An 18,207-nucleotide genomic window follows, 5' to 3' on the forward strand; every position below is an offset into this window, starting at 1 on the left:
CTCCTAGTATTGGTCACCCTGCAAGTGCCGTGATATTCTTCACTCTCTGGCTCCAGGAGGATGACCTCCCCAGTTGGTGGCCAATTCAAGGCTGACCACATCTCTCTGGGGTTAACAAACCCTGTACTCCTGCAGCTTCGGTAATGCCATGGAGCACGTATTCTGCTCACTGTTTTCTATGTGGCCCCTAGGCATACAGAACTGCGGTTGAACCTCAGACTTTCTAGTCTATGTGACTCAGAGTCCCACAACATTCACTATTGGGTTCCGGCTCTAATTAACTCATGAGACATCAGTTCATTTATTGCTTGGTTATCGAAAATCCATGAACTGATGTCTCATGTGTTAATTAGAGCCAGAACCCAACAGTGAATGTCTTGGGACTGAGTCACATAGACTAGAAGGTCTGAGGTTCAACCTCAGCTCTGTACGTCTAGGGGCCACATAGAAAACAACAAGCAGGAAACCTGAGCCATGGCATCACAGAAGCTACAGGAGTACAGTGTCTGTTAGCCCCAGAGAGATGTGGCCAGTCTTGATGTGGCTACCAGCTGGGGAGGCCATCCTCCCGGAGTCAGTGAGTGAAGAATATCAAGGCATCTAATGATTAGCTTCCTTTTAATTTGAGAGATTTCCAGTGAAAGTCTCAGTGCAGCAGTGAACAACAATACTCATTTGCAAAACTGAACTGGACTAGCCATATAAATACTGCGGCTACAAGGGCAGGTCAGAGGCTGGGAATCCTGTGATGAGTATCTCACCTCCTGACTCCCCAAAGCCTGTCCACCATCGATAAGGCACAAGTCAGGAGTTTGATGGAATACTCCTCCCCACTTGCCTGGATCAGTGCAGCTCCAACAACACTTAAGAAGCTTGACACCGTCCAGGACAAAGCAGCCCGCTTGATTGGCACAAACATCCACAAACATTCACCCCCTCCATCACCGATACACAGTAGCGGCAGTGTACACCATCTACAAGATGAACTGCAGGAATTCACCAAGGTTCCTTTGACAGCACCTTCCAAACCCACAACCATTACCATCTAGAAGGACAAGGGCAGCAGATACATGGGAACACCACCATCTGGAAGTCCCTCTCCAAGTATCTCACCATCCTGACTTGGAAATATATCACCATTCCTTCATTGTCGCTGGGTCAAAATCCTGGAATTCCCTCCGTAACAGCACTGTGGGTGTACCTACACCACAGGGACTGCAGCGATTCAAGAAGGCAGCTCACCACCACCTTCTCAAGGGCAGCTAGGGATGGGCAATAAAAGCTGGCCCAGCCAGCAAAGCCCTCATCCCTTGACTGAATAAAACCAAAAAAAAAAATTGTTTTTTTTTAAATGTTCATTCAAACATTCACAGAGACCAGTGGGAAAAGAGCCGGAACCCAACAATGAATGTCTTGGGACTGAGTCACATAGACTAGAAGGTCTGAGGTTCAACCTCAGCTCTGTACGTCTAGGGGCCACATAGAAAACAACAAGCAGGAAACCTGAGCCATGGCATCACAGAAGCTACAGCAGTACAGCGTCTGTTAGCCCCAGAGAGATGTGACTGAAGGCATGGTCATGGAGTTAGCTTTTGAGGAGTCTTCTGAAAGCATCGAGAAAGGCAGAAAGACAAAGAGATTTATCAGAGGCGCTTCCAGAGTTTAAAGCCTCATTAATCTAAAAAGATAAATCAGAAAACGGTGAAGCCAAACTTGGGTTCCAGAGCTTTGAGGTCCTGGGCAAGAATAGGTTTGAGAGAGAAAACAGTCAAAGGTCTCAAATTCATGCGGTGAGCAGGAACATGGGAATAGGAGGAGGCCATTCAGCCCCTCTAACCATTCGTGCTGATCTATATCCTAATTCCACCCACCTTAGCTTCATTCCTCTTAATACACCTAAATAGCAAAAATCTACTGAGTTGAGATTTAAGAGTAGAGAGAGGGAGGTGAAGGAGCCTGCAAGGCAGCATATTTAGAGCGCTATCATGTAAACTCCGTTACATTACTTTGACAAAGTATCTGTGGGGATTAATTTCCTCTGTCTAGAGACATTTTAAATAAATGCAGGAGGATGCCTTCTGCTCAGTATGTCTAGTGAAATTGTGATTTCAGAGTTTTTACACACAGTGTCAAGGGAATCATCCAATATTCAGAAAACACACCTGGTAACACTAGCATTCTGTTCCCAACACCAGCAACCCCCTCCCCCCTGTTAGTAATCTTACTTTACCATGTTCGGTGACTGCAGTCGGTGGAGTCTTTAGTAAATGCTGTGCACTGTCGATGAAAGCCTGAAAGAGTTCCCCTCGACCCAGCAGATAGAAATCTTTGATTATCTGTAAAACACCCCAGGACAGAGCCAACAATATTTAGTGAAACCTACACCTGTTAGTCAATGGCGTTTACCAATGGTATTTACCAATACAACAGAAGAAATGCAAGGAAAGTAAAGTAAACAGCTCAGTGCTGATCTTTAGTCCTCCCCGTAAACAACAAGCATGCAATTTTCTTTTGAGGAGCCCAAGTGAAGAGCCAAGGCTCGTCATACAGGGCATACCAATGTTGAAAAGAGGAGCTGTGGTACATTAAGTTACCACATTAAGGTACATTAGTTAGCGCTAAGGTAGAATACTATTAGCCTGAAATGGGATATATGGCATAGTTTTGAGATAACAGTCCTAGTCTTGACTCAGTGGCAGCGCAATTGCATCAGAGTTCAGGTCCCACTCCAGAGATAAAAACACATAATCTAGGCCAGCACTCTCACTGCAGTACTAAGGGAGTGCTGCACTGTCGGAGGTGCCAGCTTTCTAGTGAGATGGTAAATCTTTTTTTTTTTAAAATTCATTCATGGGATGTGGGCATCGCTGGCTAGGCCAGCATTTATTGCCCATCCCTAATTGCTCTGTTTTGTGGATATTTAAGAGTCAACCACATTGCTCTGGGTCTGGAGTCACACGTTGGCCAGACCGGGCAAGGACAGCAGATTCCCTTCCCCTGAAGGACATTAGTGAACAGGATGGGTTTTTACAACAATCGACAATGGTTTCACGGTCATCGTTAGACTTTTAATTCCAGATTCTTATTGAATTCAAATTCCACCATCTGCCATGGCGGGATTCGAATCCGGGTCCCTAGAACATTACCCTGGGTCTATGGATTATTAGTCCAACGACAAAACCACTACACCATCGCTTCCCCTAAAGGCCCCATCTGCTCTTTAGATGGACATAAAAGAGCCCATGCAACTGTTTTGGAGAAGAGTCTGGGAGTTCCTGGTGTCCTCGTTAGTATTTCTCCCCCAACCAACATTACTAAAACATTATTAAGACATTTATCTCATTGCTGTTCATGGTACCTTGATGTGCGCACAATTGGTTAGTGTTTCCCAATATTACTATATAACTAGATTTCATTGGCCGTCAGCACTTTAGGATGTCCTGAGGTTGTGAAAGAAGTTACATAAATGAAAGTTCTTTCCTCTTAGGACGGAAGGAGTGGGGTGAAAAGTGGTCAGCAGGATTTATTTGGGGCTGGGATATGGGCAGCAGTTCCCTGGTTGAAGCTGTGGAATATGTATCTAGGGAAGCGCAGTGGGATATGAAGCCTGGAGATAATAATAAAATGGATGAGGGTTTCAGCAGCTGTTGGACTGAGATAGCGATGGAAGAGCGACAATATACTGTCTTGTTAATTACTTATTAATTGTGAAATAAAAGTTTCTATTGTGAGTGTTGAAACTGCAGAGTCTTTTTGGAAACAATTACCTGCATATATGTCAGAGAAAAACTAGTCAGTAATGTGTCACATTTATATAATCCTAAAGATTTAGCATCTTGAGAGCTGCAAATGTAGCCTTGAAATAAATAGCACATTCAGTGTAAATATAGTGGAAGCTTTTCATCCACTTTAAATATTAATAAGTACTGGGCATTACTGCAGGCAGTGGCTTTGCATCTGAACTGCATCTAAATTGCAGCATCATAGCTTCACAAACAGAAACAGCTAATTCTCCCTTTTTAAAAAACTTTTCAAGCTTTTGTGAATTTGCAGTGTAGAAAAGTGAAGGCCCTTAGTACTGGGGAAACAAATACTGTACTTCCTAGTGCCATCATCAGGTGTCAGTATCAAGCACTTTCAGATGAGTTAAAGCATGAATTAAATGCAGGGTAAAGCTCGTCCTACTCTGTGCATCCCAACAACGTGCAGCCACTCCAACCTTAAGGGCGCAATTTTACACCGGCGGGACTTTACAGTCCTGCCAAAGTCAATGGGCATTTGAATGGCCCTGGCCCCGCCCCCACCCTGACAGAGCTATAAAATTCTGCCCTACGGCAGTTCCCTTTACTGCAGCTGTGAGACATTTTTCCATTTTCTCCACTTGTCAGCTTTTGGCAGCAATGAATGGGAATGAAAACTCAGCTCCGACTAAACGAACAAACTTTCGCTGATATGATTAATGCTGAATTGAATTAAAATAGCTTTGTTATTTAAGAGATTGAAAACAATCAAACTCAATTCATCTAACAGAAAGAATGCAAGCTTGCATATATTATGTCATATCATTTCAAAGTACTTTGGATTAAATGGCACTCTTCGTGCAGCACTGACGGAGTACCGCATGGTCAGAGATGACACTTTCGGTTGAGATGTTAAACTGAGGCCCCACCTGTCCTCTAAGGTGAATGAAAAAGATCCAATGGCACTATTTCAAAGAGATCAGGAGGGTTGCCCCTGATGTCCTGGCCAATATTTATGCCTCAACCAACCTCACTAAAACAGATCATCTGGTCATAATCACACTGCTGTTTGTGAGAACTTGCCATGTGCAAATTGGCTGCTGTGTTTCCTACATTACAATAGTGACTATATTTCAAAAATGTTCCAATGGCTGTAAAGAGCTTTGGGATATCCTGAGGTTATGAAAGGCACTATATAAATGTAAGCCTTTCATTTTACAATGAATAACTGTTAATACGCGATTCAGAAGGAGGCAGTGGCATTGTTGCTGGACTAGTATTCCAGCAACCCAGGGTAATGCTCTGGGGACCCGGGTTCGAATTCCACCACAGCAGATGGTGACATTTGAATTCAATAAAAATCTGGAACTAAAAGTCTGGTGATGACCATGAAACCATTGCCGATTGTTGTAAAAATCCATCTGGTTCACTAATGTCCTTCAGGAAAAGAAATCTGCTGTCCTTACCTGGTCTGGCCTACATGTGACTCCAGAACCACGGCAACGTGGTTGACTCTTAAATGTCCTCTGAAAAAGGGCAATTAGGGATGGGTAATAAATGCTGGCCTAACCAGTGACACCCATGTCCCATGGACGAATTTTAAATAGAGCAGACGTAAGACTGGATCTAAACATGAGTCCGAAAGAAAAGTCAGTAACTGTTTTGGGATCTGTTAAAAGCAGCATAGTTAAGAATGACAGACGAGCTGAATAGTTGACTGCTGGTCAGTCTCACCTTAAGTTGTCCCAATAGTCCAGCCTCTTCCACCACCAACTTCCATAGATGCTGGTTATATACAAAGAGAAACACAGGGTTACGCAAAGCTCTGAAATAACCATCTGATCGGAGATGGAATACAGGAGCGCACCAGCACCTGCTGCAAGTGCCATAGGAGCAGAGACACGACCCAATGGTTATCCTAAAAATGTCACCTCAGCTCAACTACATGCCTAGAGTCTCCCCCAGCCCACCCCAACTTTCCTGAAGGCACTAACTCCTTGTTGCAGTGTGGTCCCGTAGCTGCAGCATTGGCAAGCCAGCCTTCCAGTAAGCACCAAATTATCTTTCTTCAAGCTTGACCATTAAATGGTGACTGTGGGGACATCATAGCCGAGTCTCTAATTCTGTCCCCATCCAAAATCCGTGAAAAGACTCTTGACCAGATTTTCACCACGTTGAGGACCTCTCCATTGCGGTGAAAGTAGCAGACGACGAAATTCTAACTCCCGCCCCCTAATCAGGGCACTTCCTATTTTTGTGGTGGGGGTGGGGGACTGGAGGCAGGACTGGAGTTGGGCCAGGGTTCGCATACGCACGGTTTACTGAGGCAGCCGGACATTTTCATCACCAGCTGCCTCCACCGAAGTGGGATTTTGGTCGGCCAGGAATATGAAAGCTGAAGTGTGAAGATTATATCAGGAAAGAGCTGGTCTGAACTTGGTGGATCCGTTTTGGGCACCCTTTTGGATATGATCCCAGGACATCTTTGGGAGAGGTAAGGCACCCTTTGGGGTTAAAAGTAAACGTGTGTAAACAATTGCACCTAAAAAGTGCATTAACTCATTAGAATTGTCAAAGCTGTCAAAGAATACTAGGTTTGTTGACATGGATAGGGTAAGGGCATGGGTTGGAGTGAGTTGGCACTAAGTTGGCATAGGGGCGAAGGGACATAGGATGGGTAGAGAGGCATGGGTTGGTATGGGGGTATGAGGGGCCGTGAGGTGGCCTAGGTTGGATGGATGGGGCATGGGGAGTGTTTGGGGGGTTGTGAAGGGTGGGCACTGAGGGATGAGGTCTGTGTTTTGTTTTGATCCTTGTTTAAAATTTAAATCAACAAGGTGCCGGAGAACAGAAGCAGGTCTTCTGCCCAGCTTGCCTCTGCATCCGGCAGCCTCCGCACTTGCTCTGGGGGCAGTAGGCCTGCCTTCTAATCCAGCCCTGCCCACCATTCCCCCCGACCCCACCGGAATGAAACACACCTGACCCAAGGACTAAAATCTGGGTCTCTCTCGCTTGCAGAGATTTTTGAATAGGAATGAAGAGCATTAACTGTGACTAATTTTACTCTACTTTGACCAAAGAATATGAAGGTCAAGAGTATGAAGCTGTAAGCATCTTTGCCTTTTATTTGAATTACAGAATTTTAAAACCCTCCCAGCCTACTGCTACCTTTGATAACATTGTGAGCAGCTAATGCAGCACAGTCTGGGACCCTCCTGGTCCGTAGGGTTTAGCACCAAACACAGGCCTGGATTTATTCATTAAGACATCAGGATGAACTCAGGTCAGCAGCCTCATGCATCAGCATGCATGCTGGTAAACGCTATGGAAAGAATAATGTACAACTGCACCAGCACATAAACCTCTCCAATTGATTTGACGACTACACCCTTTCTTACCTCAGCCACTGTGCTTCTGATTCTATCTATCAGATTTTCAAAATCCACGAGATTGAAAAGGGGCTGTTGTTTGAGCGTATGCAGTTCTGCTGCAAAGGTATCCTCCTGGTTCTTTAAAATGGACCCTGCAGAACACATACAGAAAGTCCAGCGTTAACAGGCTCTGTAGAGAAGGAAAAAAACATCAACAGCACCACCTGCATATGTGAAATTTAATTTAATTTAACCAATCTTGTACTGAAAGTTTTCAGAAAATGCCTGTAAATCAGGTTAATCATTGGAAAAAAGGTGTAACTAGCCAGGTAAATCACTGCACATTTCTAGCATTTTCTGTTTCTATTTAAAATAAGAAGGATCTGCTGCTAATCCCTTCCACCGAGCTCTCCTGAACTTACCATTGTTTATTTAAACTAGCCCTTGCAATGCAGGTGATGCGGTTGAGGCCACATTTATTTTCCACCTCTAGCTGCTCTAAGAAGGTGGTGGTAGAAACTGATTTTACAAGTGTGGCTTGTCAGACCACACAGTGCACTTGGCAAGATATCAGCTGTCCCAGCAAAGGATCAGAGATCAAACCAATGGCTTTCCCAGCCTGGCATGTTGGGGAAGCACGCTGGGTGCTGCAGCGACCCACTGAACATCAGACAAGGTCCAAACACTGAGCCCTACCCGCACGGGTGTGATTCACGTTCTGATTCTCAAACATCTGCACGGACTCTCCCACAAACAGGATCTTCTCTGCCACCCTCACGGGGATGTACGAGGGCAGCATCTCAGCTCGCAGTGAAAACTGCTTCAGAGACGTAGCCAGCATGTTCTCCTCTTCAATTAGCCGCTATCAGAAAGATACAAAATAGTCAGCACGTGGTACAACATAGCGTTGTCCAATCAATTAAATAGCATCACCAAATACAAAGCAAATTATCAGGGCAGCCCTCCCGTGCAGGACCTGTGTAGCAAGAAAACTTGCATTTATATAAGGATCTTTTGGGTCCTCACAATTCACAAGCACTAAGCACTTTTTGAAGAACGGTCCCTATTGTAATGTACGGAAAGGTCCTTTTTTTCCCTCAAAATAAGCCCAAAAACATTTTAACACACAGTTAATTATTCTGAAGTGCAGCAATATTGATATGTAGGAAACTATGACAGCCTTTACTCACAAAGCAATGAGACCCTTTGAATATTCCCATGAGATTGCTAGCATCTGCTGGCAACTGGATCAATACTCCTCTCTCAAATAACCCCCATCAAAATCAGATCTTCAATTAATTCACTGTAGTTTGTGGGATCATTCTGTGCTGTTACATTTGCCTACGTAACGTATGTCACTGCACTCGGATCACTCTGCGCGGAGGGTGATGTGAACTCACATCAATGGGAAGCAGGTTATCACATGCTGTTTGTGGGACCTTGCTGTGTTGACAGGCACAGACAAACAGACTGCCACCTCTCCCACATTAAAAAAGGAAAAGGAAGACTTGCCTGTATATAACGCATTTCGCTGCTTCTGAGCTGAAGTACTTTCTGAAGTGTAGTCACTGTTGTAATGTAGAAAATGCAGCAGCCAATCTGCAATCAGCAAATTCCCCCAAACGACCTGATAATGTGTTTTATTTTGCGCCCTTGGACAAAGGATAAACATTGGACACAGGATACCAGGGATAACTCCCCTGTTCTTTTTCAAAATAGTGTCACCGGATCTTTTGCATCTGCCCGAGCAGGCAAACGGGGCCTCGGTTTAACATCACATCTAAAAGACGGTACCCTCAGTACTGCACTTGAGTGTTAGCCTCGATTTGTGCGCTCAGGCCCTGGAGCGGAACTTGAACCCGGAACCTTGTGACCCAGAGGTAAGCACACTACCAACTGAGCCACGACAAAAACACTGCAACAGTGACCACACATCAAAAATATTTATTTGTCTATATAGCACTTTGAGATAGCCTGAGGTTATAAAAAGCGCTATAAAATGCCAGTCTTTCCTTTTTCTCTCTTGCTTTTGCATTTGAGAGCTGTGATAAATGTAAATCCCTTTTCTGTCGGCGGTGGTGGTGGGGGGGGGGGGAAGAGAGGCTGGCAGGCAATGCTTTTCCACATTGGCACCCTGTCTCAAGCATTGCCAGTTAAAGTATAGTCTGGTCAGAGACAACAATTCCATGGAAAATCTTGGGCAATTCTCACTTTGTACTGGCCTGAGACTGCTCAAACTCCTTGCACCTGGCAGCTGGAACAGACTTTCCATCCCACCAGTTTAGGCCACTTTCCAAGTCAGCTCCCAGGGGTGAAAAGATGGTGACGCAAAGGCAAGAGGCTTGAAGGGGCCTAGCTAAACAAGGGAAGCTGAGTGAACATCGATGGTGATATGGTCTTTAACCTGGGGCACTTCAGCTAAGTCTATTAATTCAGCTCTTTCACACTGTCAGGTTGAATAACTTCTCCAAGTCGATGTTGCTTAAATAAAATTACAAAACATTCCAGCAGAAAGGCAGGATGAAGCAAAACAGTTGAAGTGAATAACTCTAAATATTTTTGAATCCTGTATGTGAATGGCAGCAGTAGCTCTGTCTGAATTCAAACCATCTTAACTAAAGTCATAAACAGATAGAATGATATGCACTTAGAAAGAACGTGGGTACAAAATTGGCTGAAAAATAGGAAGCAGAGAGTAATGGTCAACCGATATTTTTTGGGCTGGAGGGAGGTTTGTAGTGCAGCTCCCCAGGGGTTGGTATTGAGACCCTTGCTTTTCCTGAAAAATGTTAATGATCTAGATCTTGGTGTGCAGGGGACAATTTCAAAGTCTGCGGGTGATACGGTTGTAAACTGCAAGGTGGACAGTGTAGAACTTCAAAAGGACATAGACAAGTTGGTGGAGTGGGCAGATAGGTGGCAGATGAAATTCAATTTGGAGGTGATGCATTTTGGTAAGAAGAACATGGACAGACAATATTAAATAAGGGGTGAAATTTTGAAGGGGGTGCAGGAACAGAAAGACCTGGGTATATATGTGCATAGATCATTGATGGTGGCAGAGCAGGTGGAGAGAGCAGTTAATAAAGCATATAGTATCCTGGGCTTTATTAATATTGGCATAGAGTACAAGAGCAGGGAGCTTATGCTGAATTTATATAAGACACTTGTTAGACCTCAGTTGGAGTATTGGGTATGGTTCTGGGTGCCACATTATAGGAAGGACGTGAACACACTGGAGAGAATGCGGGAGAGGTTTACAAGAATGGTTCCAGGGGTGAGAAACTTCAGCTATGAGGATAGATTGGAGAGGTTGGGACTGTTCTCTTTGGAGAGAAGGCTAAGAGGAGATTTGATAGAGATGTTCAAAATCATGAGACGGCTGGACAGAGTAGATAGGGAGAAGCTGTTCCCGCTCATAAAAGGATCAAGAACAAGAGGGCAGAGATTTAAAGCGATACTCAAAAGAAGCAAATGTGATTTGAGAAAAAACTTTTTCACACAGCGAGTGGTTTGGGTCTGGAATGCTCTGCCTGGAAGTGAGGTGGAGGCAGGTTCAATTGGGGCATTGAAGAGGGCATTAGATGACTATTTGAATTGAAACAACGTGGAGGGGTACGGGAAAAGGCAGGGCAACGGCACTAGGTCATAATGTTCATTCGAAGAGCCAGTGTAGACACGATGAGCCGAATGGGCTCCTTCTGTGCCGTTAAAATTCTAAGATTCTGTAAAACTAAATTACTAACTTAGGACTAGTTTTAACCAGATCTTTTTTCCACTGCTACTTCCTTTTTGTCCTGCTTCTACTATTAAACAGTTCACAAGACACCATGAGAAGGTGCGGTACTCACACTACTGTAATATTGGGTGAAGCTGATAATGAAGGAATGCACATCTTTAATGTACAGTTACCATCTGTCAGCTTGCAAATTCATACAGCTTTACAGGAACTTCTGGTACTTCTTTACAAATTTGAGTTATTTCTACTTTTGGTGCTTCTTGTCCTTACCAGGTCTTGAAGCTCCCGAAGCTGCTTCCCAGTCAAGCCTCTGATTCCCAAATCTTCATCCTCTTCCTCCTCAGGCTGGGTGTTAACATTGCCAGAGGAAGGCCCTTGCTTGATAAAGAACTCCTCATACTTGTCCAACAACAGCCCGTGCAGCATCCACGCAGATAACTGCTTGTACATCACACCGTGACACACTGCTAGGATCCTGAATTGGGGAAGCACAGCAAACTTACTATCACACATGAACCTATAAACAGCAACTCTTTTCTCTATTTTATCAGTACTATTATGATCTTTGTTCCTTTCAGTTACTTCCTGTCCGACTAAGCTCCCAATGTTAATTTCTATATGCACTTCCACCTGCCTTCATAGCCACCGCAAATCAAGATAGATGCAACCTTCTCCCATGTCATTACAACTGTGGCTACACTTCAAAACTACTAAATTGGCTTTAAAGTGCTCTGGGACATCATGAGGTTTTGAAAGGTGCTATAGAAATGTATCGTTCTTACCTTTGTTACACACTCATTTTTCCCAGATTATCAAAGCTGCCCTAATCCTGATCACCCTCAAAAGCTCCCATTTTTTCCAATGCTTTTAAAATCCAAGCTTGGCATCACCTAACTGTCACTTCTCGTCTTCCCTCCTAAATATTTTAACCTCTGTGGCATCCTGAACCTTCACCCTTTATTTAGGTTAGGGAATTTAAAAATCCTCCTGACCTACTGTTGATAGCAAATACTGTAACGAGGCAATACTAAAATTGTAAAGTATTATTAGAGATTGAGTTAGGCACATGTCGCTCTCCCATTTCCTCTGGTCTAGAAGGAATTCCCCTCCCCAGCTCAAGGGTAACAGTCTGAAGCAGTTTGCTGTACAAGGACCACTCTCAGGAGAGCAGCATCTGCTGTTTCCAGCATGCTCAGCTCCTGAATCTGGACTGCAACGTTCAGGGGCGAACATTACAGGACTCGCAGTTTTATTGGCACCCCTTCACTAGTCCTATAGGTGGTGGAACAGCCTTGCCTCCTAATATCATCCCTTTTGTTTTGTCTCACTGAATAGGAAAGGAGAGATCAGGCACAGTACTATATCCCACTGCCAGGCTCACCGTGAATGAAGACCCAGAAGCATCCTAGGCAGTAGGTGGCAGAGGGAGAGTTAGGCTGTACGTAGGCCCTAGGTTGCATTAGGAAGAACACAGGCATAAACAAAGAGTTGCTTAATCAGTAATCAGGAACTATCCTCATCCATTTTTCAGAAGTGCTAGACTGCAGAAGATAAAATGCAGACCACATTTGTACCAATTTGTTTATCCATATAAAAACCTATGAGAGTATCAGGACCAACGCCATAGCAAATATTCTTTAGTCTGAAAAACCTTAGCAATAAAACAAATATCTTTTAAATATCCTGTGTAGAGCACTTCCTCCGGTCATGAATTTTTGGTCACATTTCTCTGTCAGCATTTCCAATTGTAAATTGCTATGTCAACATTTCCCATTCAATTCTCTATGTCAACCATGGTGACCAACGCTTGCTGAGCAACTCTTGTGAAGAAAAACAAGGCCTACTATAGTGGTCCAGAGTGGGAAAACAGTGTCCTGGATGCTTGCAACCTAAGACATGGGTCAGCGGGTTCAATTACAGGACAATCCCATAAAATAAGAGATGATTGGTCACTCTGATATCAACTGCCACAGTGTAGTTGCAGGCTCTAAGCACTAGGTTATTATGTGGAACAAGTTTCTGAAGTTTCTCTCCCAGCTCCAACACTGGGAAGAGTGCCCTGCAGTCAGCATCACAGTGAAGCAGTCTGGGAAGAGTGTCCTGCAGTCAGCATCACAGTGAAGCAGTCTGAGAAGTGTCCTGCAGTCAGCATTGCGGTGAAGCAGTCTGGGAAGAGTGTCCTGCAGTCAGCATCGCATTGAAGCAGTCTGGGAAGAGTGTCCTGCAGTCAGCATCGCGGTGAAGCAGTCTGGGAAGAGTGTCCTGCAGTCAGCATAGCGGTGAAGCAGTCTGGGAAGAGTGTCCTGCAGTCAGCATCGCAGTGAAGCAGTCTGGGAAGAGTGTCCTGCAGTCAGCATCGCAGTGAAGCAGTCTGGGAAGAGTGTCCTGCAGTCAGCATCACAGTGAAGCAGTCTGGGAAGAGTGTCCTGCAGTCAGCATCACAGTGAAGCAGTCTGGGAAGAGTGTCCTGCAGTCAGCATAGCGGTGAAGCAGTCTGAGAAGAGTGTCCTGCAGTCAGCATCACAGTGAAGCAGTCTGAGAAGAGTGTCCTGCAGCCAGTTCTCGTTGAAAATAACAAAAGTGACATCACAAGACAATGCAAAAGAGCGGTGGAGAAATCAGAACCAGCGCGAGTGCAGGGAGCTTCAAAAAGTGACATTAGCACAAAGGTGAGAGCTGATTGTTGAGTAGAGGGCAAGTGTTTTTCTCCAGTTCTCTTTTCCAGTTTTTCTCCAGTTTAAGATAGATTAAGTTAAGGAAAGGTAAGGGTTCTAGTTTTTATTTAAAGTACATAAATAATTTAATGGAGCAAATCAGGTAGAGAAGGTGGTTATGAAGGCATATGGGATACTTGCCTTTATCAGTCGTGGCACAGAATATAAGAGCAGGGAGGTTATGATGGAACTGTATAAAACGCTGGTTAGGCCACAGCTAGAGTAGTGCGTGCAGTTTTGGAATCCGCATTATGGGAAGGATGTAATTGCACTAGAGAGAGTGCAGAGGAGATTTACCAGGATGTTGCCTGGGCTGGAGAGTTTTAGTTATAAAGAGAGATTGGATAGACTGGGGTTATTTTCCCTGCAGCAGAGGAGATTGAGGTGGGACATGATTGAGGTGTATAAAATTATGAGGGACATAGATAGGGTAGACAGGAAGGAACTTTTCCCCTTGGTGGACGGATCCATAACCAGGGGGAATAGATTTAAGGTAAGGGGCAGGTTTAGAGGGGATGTGAGGAAGAATTTTTTCACCCAGAGGATGGTGGAAATCTGGAACTCACTGCCTGAGGGGGAGGTAGAGGGAGAAACCCTCATAACATTTAAGAAGTATTTGGATGTGCACTTGCAATGCCATGGCATACAAGGCTATGGGCCTAGTGCTGGAAAATGGGATTAGAATAGTTAGGTACTTGTTTGACCGGCGCAAACTTGATGGGCTGAAAGGTCTTTTTCCGTGCTGTAGACCTCTATGACTCTATGACCATCGTGTATATTAAAAATAACTTACATTTATTAATTGAACCTGGTTAACACCATGAGTACTTTACCAATAAAAATAATAATGCTTTTAATGTCTACAACCAAAGGTTACATAACTACACAATGACAGGAATCCTGTGGAATGGAGTGTCAGTAGTTCGCTTACTTCTCCAATGCACTGCGGACTGGTGGAAGTCCTCCACAGCTGTGTTTGTGAACGGTCTCCAAAAGTTGACAGCCATGAATCTAAAGGTAGAAAAACAAAGAAACGGTGAAAACCAACCTATCGAATCCACCAGTAGCCAACTATTTACAGTACAGCTCAAAATTCAACATTACTGTTAAAATATTGCATTTCATTTTTCAAGATATCATTTTATTCTCCCTTCCTCCTGTCTCTCACCAGGTTACACAGACACCAGCAGCCCTCTTCTAACGCTGCCAAGACAAGAGCATATTTGCTGAGTATCAGCATAATAAGGTAACTTGATCCTGTCCTCATCCAACATCCACATGCATGCTCTCTCAAGTGAGGGTTCCATAGCATCGGGAAAAGGTACTCCCATCTTGAGCCCTGAGACAGAGAGGCTGAGTGTACATCCTTTAATACAGCCTTGGCTGAGACCAGCTAATTCGATACAGACCAGGGACTGAGCTGAGATGATACCAGAACTCAGAAGCTGTAACTATCAGGAAAGGCTGAACAGGCTGGAGCTCTTGTCTCTAGAAAAGACAAGACTGAAAGGCGAAACAATCAGAGGTCTTTAAGATCATGAAAGGGTTCAATAGAGGAGCATGGAGAAGATATTCCCACTTCAGGGGAGACCAAAACTAGGGGCCATCAATAGAAGATGGCCACCAATAAATCCAATAGGAAATCCAGGGGAAACCTCTTTATTTAGAGAATAGAAAGAGCGAGTTATGTGGAACCCACTACCAGGGAGTGATTGAGGCCAATAGTATGGATACATTTAAGGGGAAGCTAGATAAACACATGAAAAAGAAAAGAACAGAAGTATATTTTAATAGGATGAGATGAAGAAGGGCAGGAGTATGGAGCACAAACATTGGTATAGACCAGGTAGTCCAAATGGCCTGTGTCTGTGCTGCAAAATCTGTGTCATTTCTGGTCATGTGGGATTTCCTTTTTGCAGCTCTAGAGGCTCTGGAATTCCCTCCCTACAACTCGCTTTCTTCCTTTAAGAAGCTGCTTACAACCTACCTCTTTGACAAGGCTATCGGTCATCTGTCCTAATATCTCATGTGGGTCGATGTCAAATATTGTCTGATAATACTCTTGTAAAGCAACTTGGAGCATTTTACTACTTTAAAAGATGCCATATAAATGCAAGCTGTTGTGAAGGCTAGTTGAAGAAAGGTATGTCCAGTGTTATTATTAGGTTTATTTCATGCATCGACACCATATGCTGGGAGGAAAAATATCCTGTTTTAAGTCAATGTGACTTTACACTGTGTGTGACACTCTTAATCAATCACCTCAAATTGCCCTCATGAATGGTGTCAGACCTGTAACTGCTGCCAATTGCTCCAAGTGTTATATAGTTCAATAAACTCCCACCAGACACAATCTAACACCGAGAGTAGAATCTATCATTCCATTGTGGGTGTTTGTTCACAACTTAAGTTGACACAGTTCAAGTTGACACAGTGAGAATCTTTTACCCTCCAAGCACTGTTGAAATCTCAGTGACAACAAAGTCCAATGAGATTCCTGAAATACAACAACTTGCAATAATATAGCACCTTCAACGTATGTTGAATTGTATCAACAATATTATATCAGAACATCAAAGTCCCCAAACTGCTTCACAGAAGTGTTATCAAACAAAACTGGACCTCCAAGACACAGGAAATATTAAGACAGCACTTAGAGTGGTGGGTTTTAAGGAAGAGAGGGTGAAACAGCCAGGGATGGAATGACAGAGCCTATGACCCAGACAGCTAAATTGTGCATAAGAACTTAGAATAGCACAATCCACTTACTATAACCACACAGTGATTTAAAAAGTCAAACAGAAAAACTGCACAGCTGCAAAACTGATGGATATGTTTCTATTACAGAACTCAGATAGGTTAATTAAAAAGGCAAAGACCATTTGACCTTGAACTGAATACTAATTTGTTGGGATATAAATTGTATAACTAGCCATTAAGTAGGTCTGGCACACAAGGTACATAGAATTGCATTTCTTTTTGATATCTCTGCACCATTTATACTTAATAACCACGAACCCTTTCAGATTGAAGAAACTTTTGTAAATTCTTTTTGAAAAAGAATGTTTCTTATCTCTCACTCCCTTCCCTGATAGTTTGATAGCCTCTTCAGAAAACACATTTTGTCTGAATTGCCTGTATAATTTTCCTGATGCAAAAACTATGCCCATAGTTCCAAAATTCTGTACTCTGCAAAAAACCCATCCACTAACAGCTCATCAAACCCCATCAGGAACTTCGGTCAAGCTTCCCGTTCCATCTCGTTTCAAGAATGATTTTAAACATTCCTCAATAAGTTCAAAGAAAAGAACTTGAATTTACAAAACACTTTTCCCAAATATGGGATGTCTAAAATTGCTTTACGTTAATGAAGTACTCTTTTGGAAATGTACTGTTGTGATGAGGGGAAACATGGCAGCCAATTTGCACACAGAAATATGCCACGAACACCAATGTGATAATGATCAAATAATCTGCTTTATACTAATGTTGATTGAGGGATAAATTTTAGCAATGACTCTGGGGAGAACTCCTCTGCTCTTACTTGTACAGAGCATGAGTTATTTTACATCCACCCAAGAGGGCAGACTCTCTTTAACATTTCAGCCTAAAGACCGCAGCTTCAGCCTTCTGACCCAGAGGTGAGCATGCTACTACTGTGCCATTCCTAACGTATTTCCAGTCCATATATCACCAAGGCTGAAAAGAGATGAGATAAATCGGAAAGCGGTAACAAGATGACAAGTTACTTGGATCCCACGGAATAGGTGCCACGAGAGAAAGACAGACAGTCTGCTCTGCAAACAGCAAACGTCTGGGCAACAACTTAGGTCCTAAATATATCTCTTAAAACCAATGCTTACCTTTTGAGATTTGATTTGTTCAACCACCACCATGACAGATGGAAACAGCAGCTGGAACTGGGAATGAAAATAAACTGTTAGATAATGAAGACTGGGCAATATTGTATCAGAACATCTTGGCTCAGCAAATCTGCCCAGGCTGATGGGGTTAACAGCTCCTCACGCTGTCATCTCCAAATGTCAGATAAGAAATAAGACTGGATGATCTCAGCCCAGTTCCTTGTTGTGTAGGGCCACAAATCTGGATTACCAGTAAGAAACAACTTATAACAACTATCCTGAAAGGTGGGATAGAAATATCTTGTGGAATTATAATAAATAATTCTATACTAGCATGTCCTGATTAAGATTGCATTACATTTAAGTCTTCCACTCTGTCCTCAAGGATACCCCTTATCACCTGTGTTGAGCCTGCAGAACAGGATTGAGGGGCTGAATGTCCTATTTCCTTTGTCCTAGCTCCTAAACTTCCTGACTATCCAGTCTAATGTCCTCTGTCAGTAGACAGTCCATTCGGGAGATTCACCTTCAATATTGTGAGCAACAGAGGGCGACATAGTAAGAGTGCAAGCCCAATTTCACTACTGGGCCAGCTTCTATGTACTGCAACATGAGCTTACCTGATCCAAAGAGTAGTTCACATGTGAGATGGAGAGGTGTGGGTCTGCCAAGAACTGCAAGTAGATATACAAGAACCATGTTATCTCATAATGTACATTAGCAACCTTCAGAAAATGTTTTTTTTATTCATTCATGGGGTGCGGGCGTCGCTGGCTAGGC

At 43.6% G+C, this 18,207-nt stretch overlaps 1 protein-coding gene across 2 annotated transcripts in view; it reads right to left on the reverse strand.

The window, feature by feature from the left end:
- tubgcp4 (tubulin, gamma complex associated protein 4) overlaps positions 1-18,207 on the reverse strand; it is an 83,791-nt gene that overhangs the window by 56,672 nt on the left and 8,912 nt on the right. For both annotated transcript variants that reach the window (XM_041178553.1, XM_041178554.1), the window contains exons 4-11: positions 18,048-18,101; positions 17,428-17,484; positions 14,496-14,575; positions 11,121-11,325; positions 7,808-7,973; positions 7,139-7,263; positions 5,475-5,525; positions 2,231-2,336 (exon numbers count right to left, since the gene is read on the reverse strand). In XM_041178553.1, coding sequence (XP_041034487.1) covers positions 2,231-2,336; positions 5,475-5,525; positions 7,139-7,263; positions 7,808-7,973; positions 11,121-11,325; positions 14,496-14,575; positions 17,428-17,484; positions 18,048-18,101 — 844 coding nt within the window. The remainder of the gene's footprint in view (positions 1-2,230; positions 2,337-5,474; positions 5,526-7,138; positions 7,264-7,807; positions 7,974-11,120; positions 11,326-14,495; positions 14,576-17,427; positions 17,485-18,047; positions 18,102-18,207) is intronic.

Source organism: Carcharodon carcharias, chromosome 32 (genome assembly GCF_017639515.1).
Source record: "Carcharodon carcharias isolate sCarCar2 chromosome 32, sCarCar2.pri, whole genome shotgun sequence".
Classification (NCBI taxonomy): Eukaryota; Metazoa; Chordata; class Chondrichthyes; order Lamniformes; family Lamnidae; genus Carcharodon; species Carcharodon carcharias.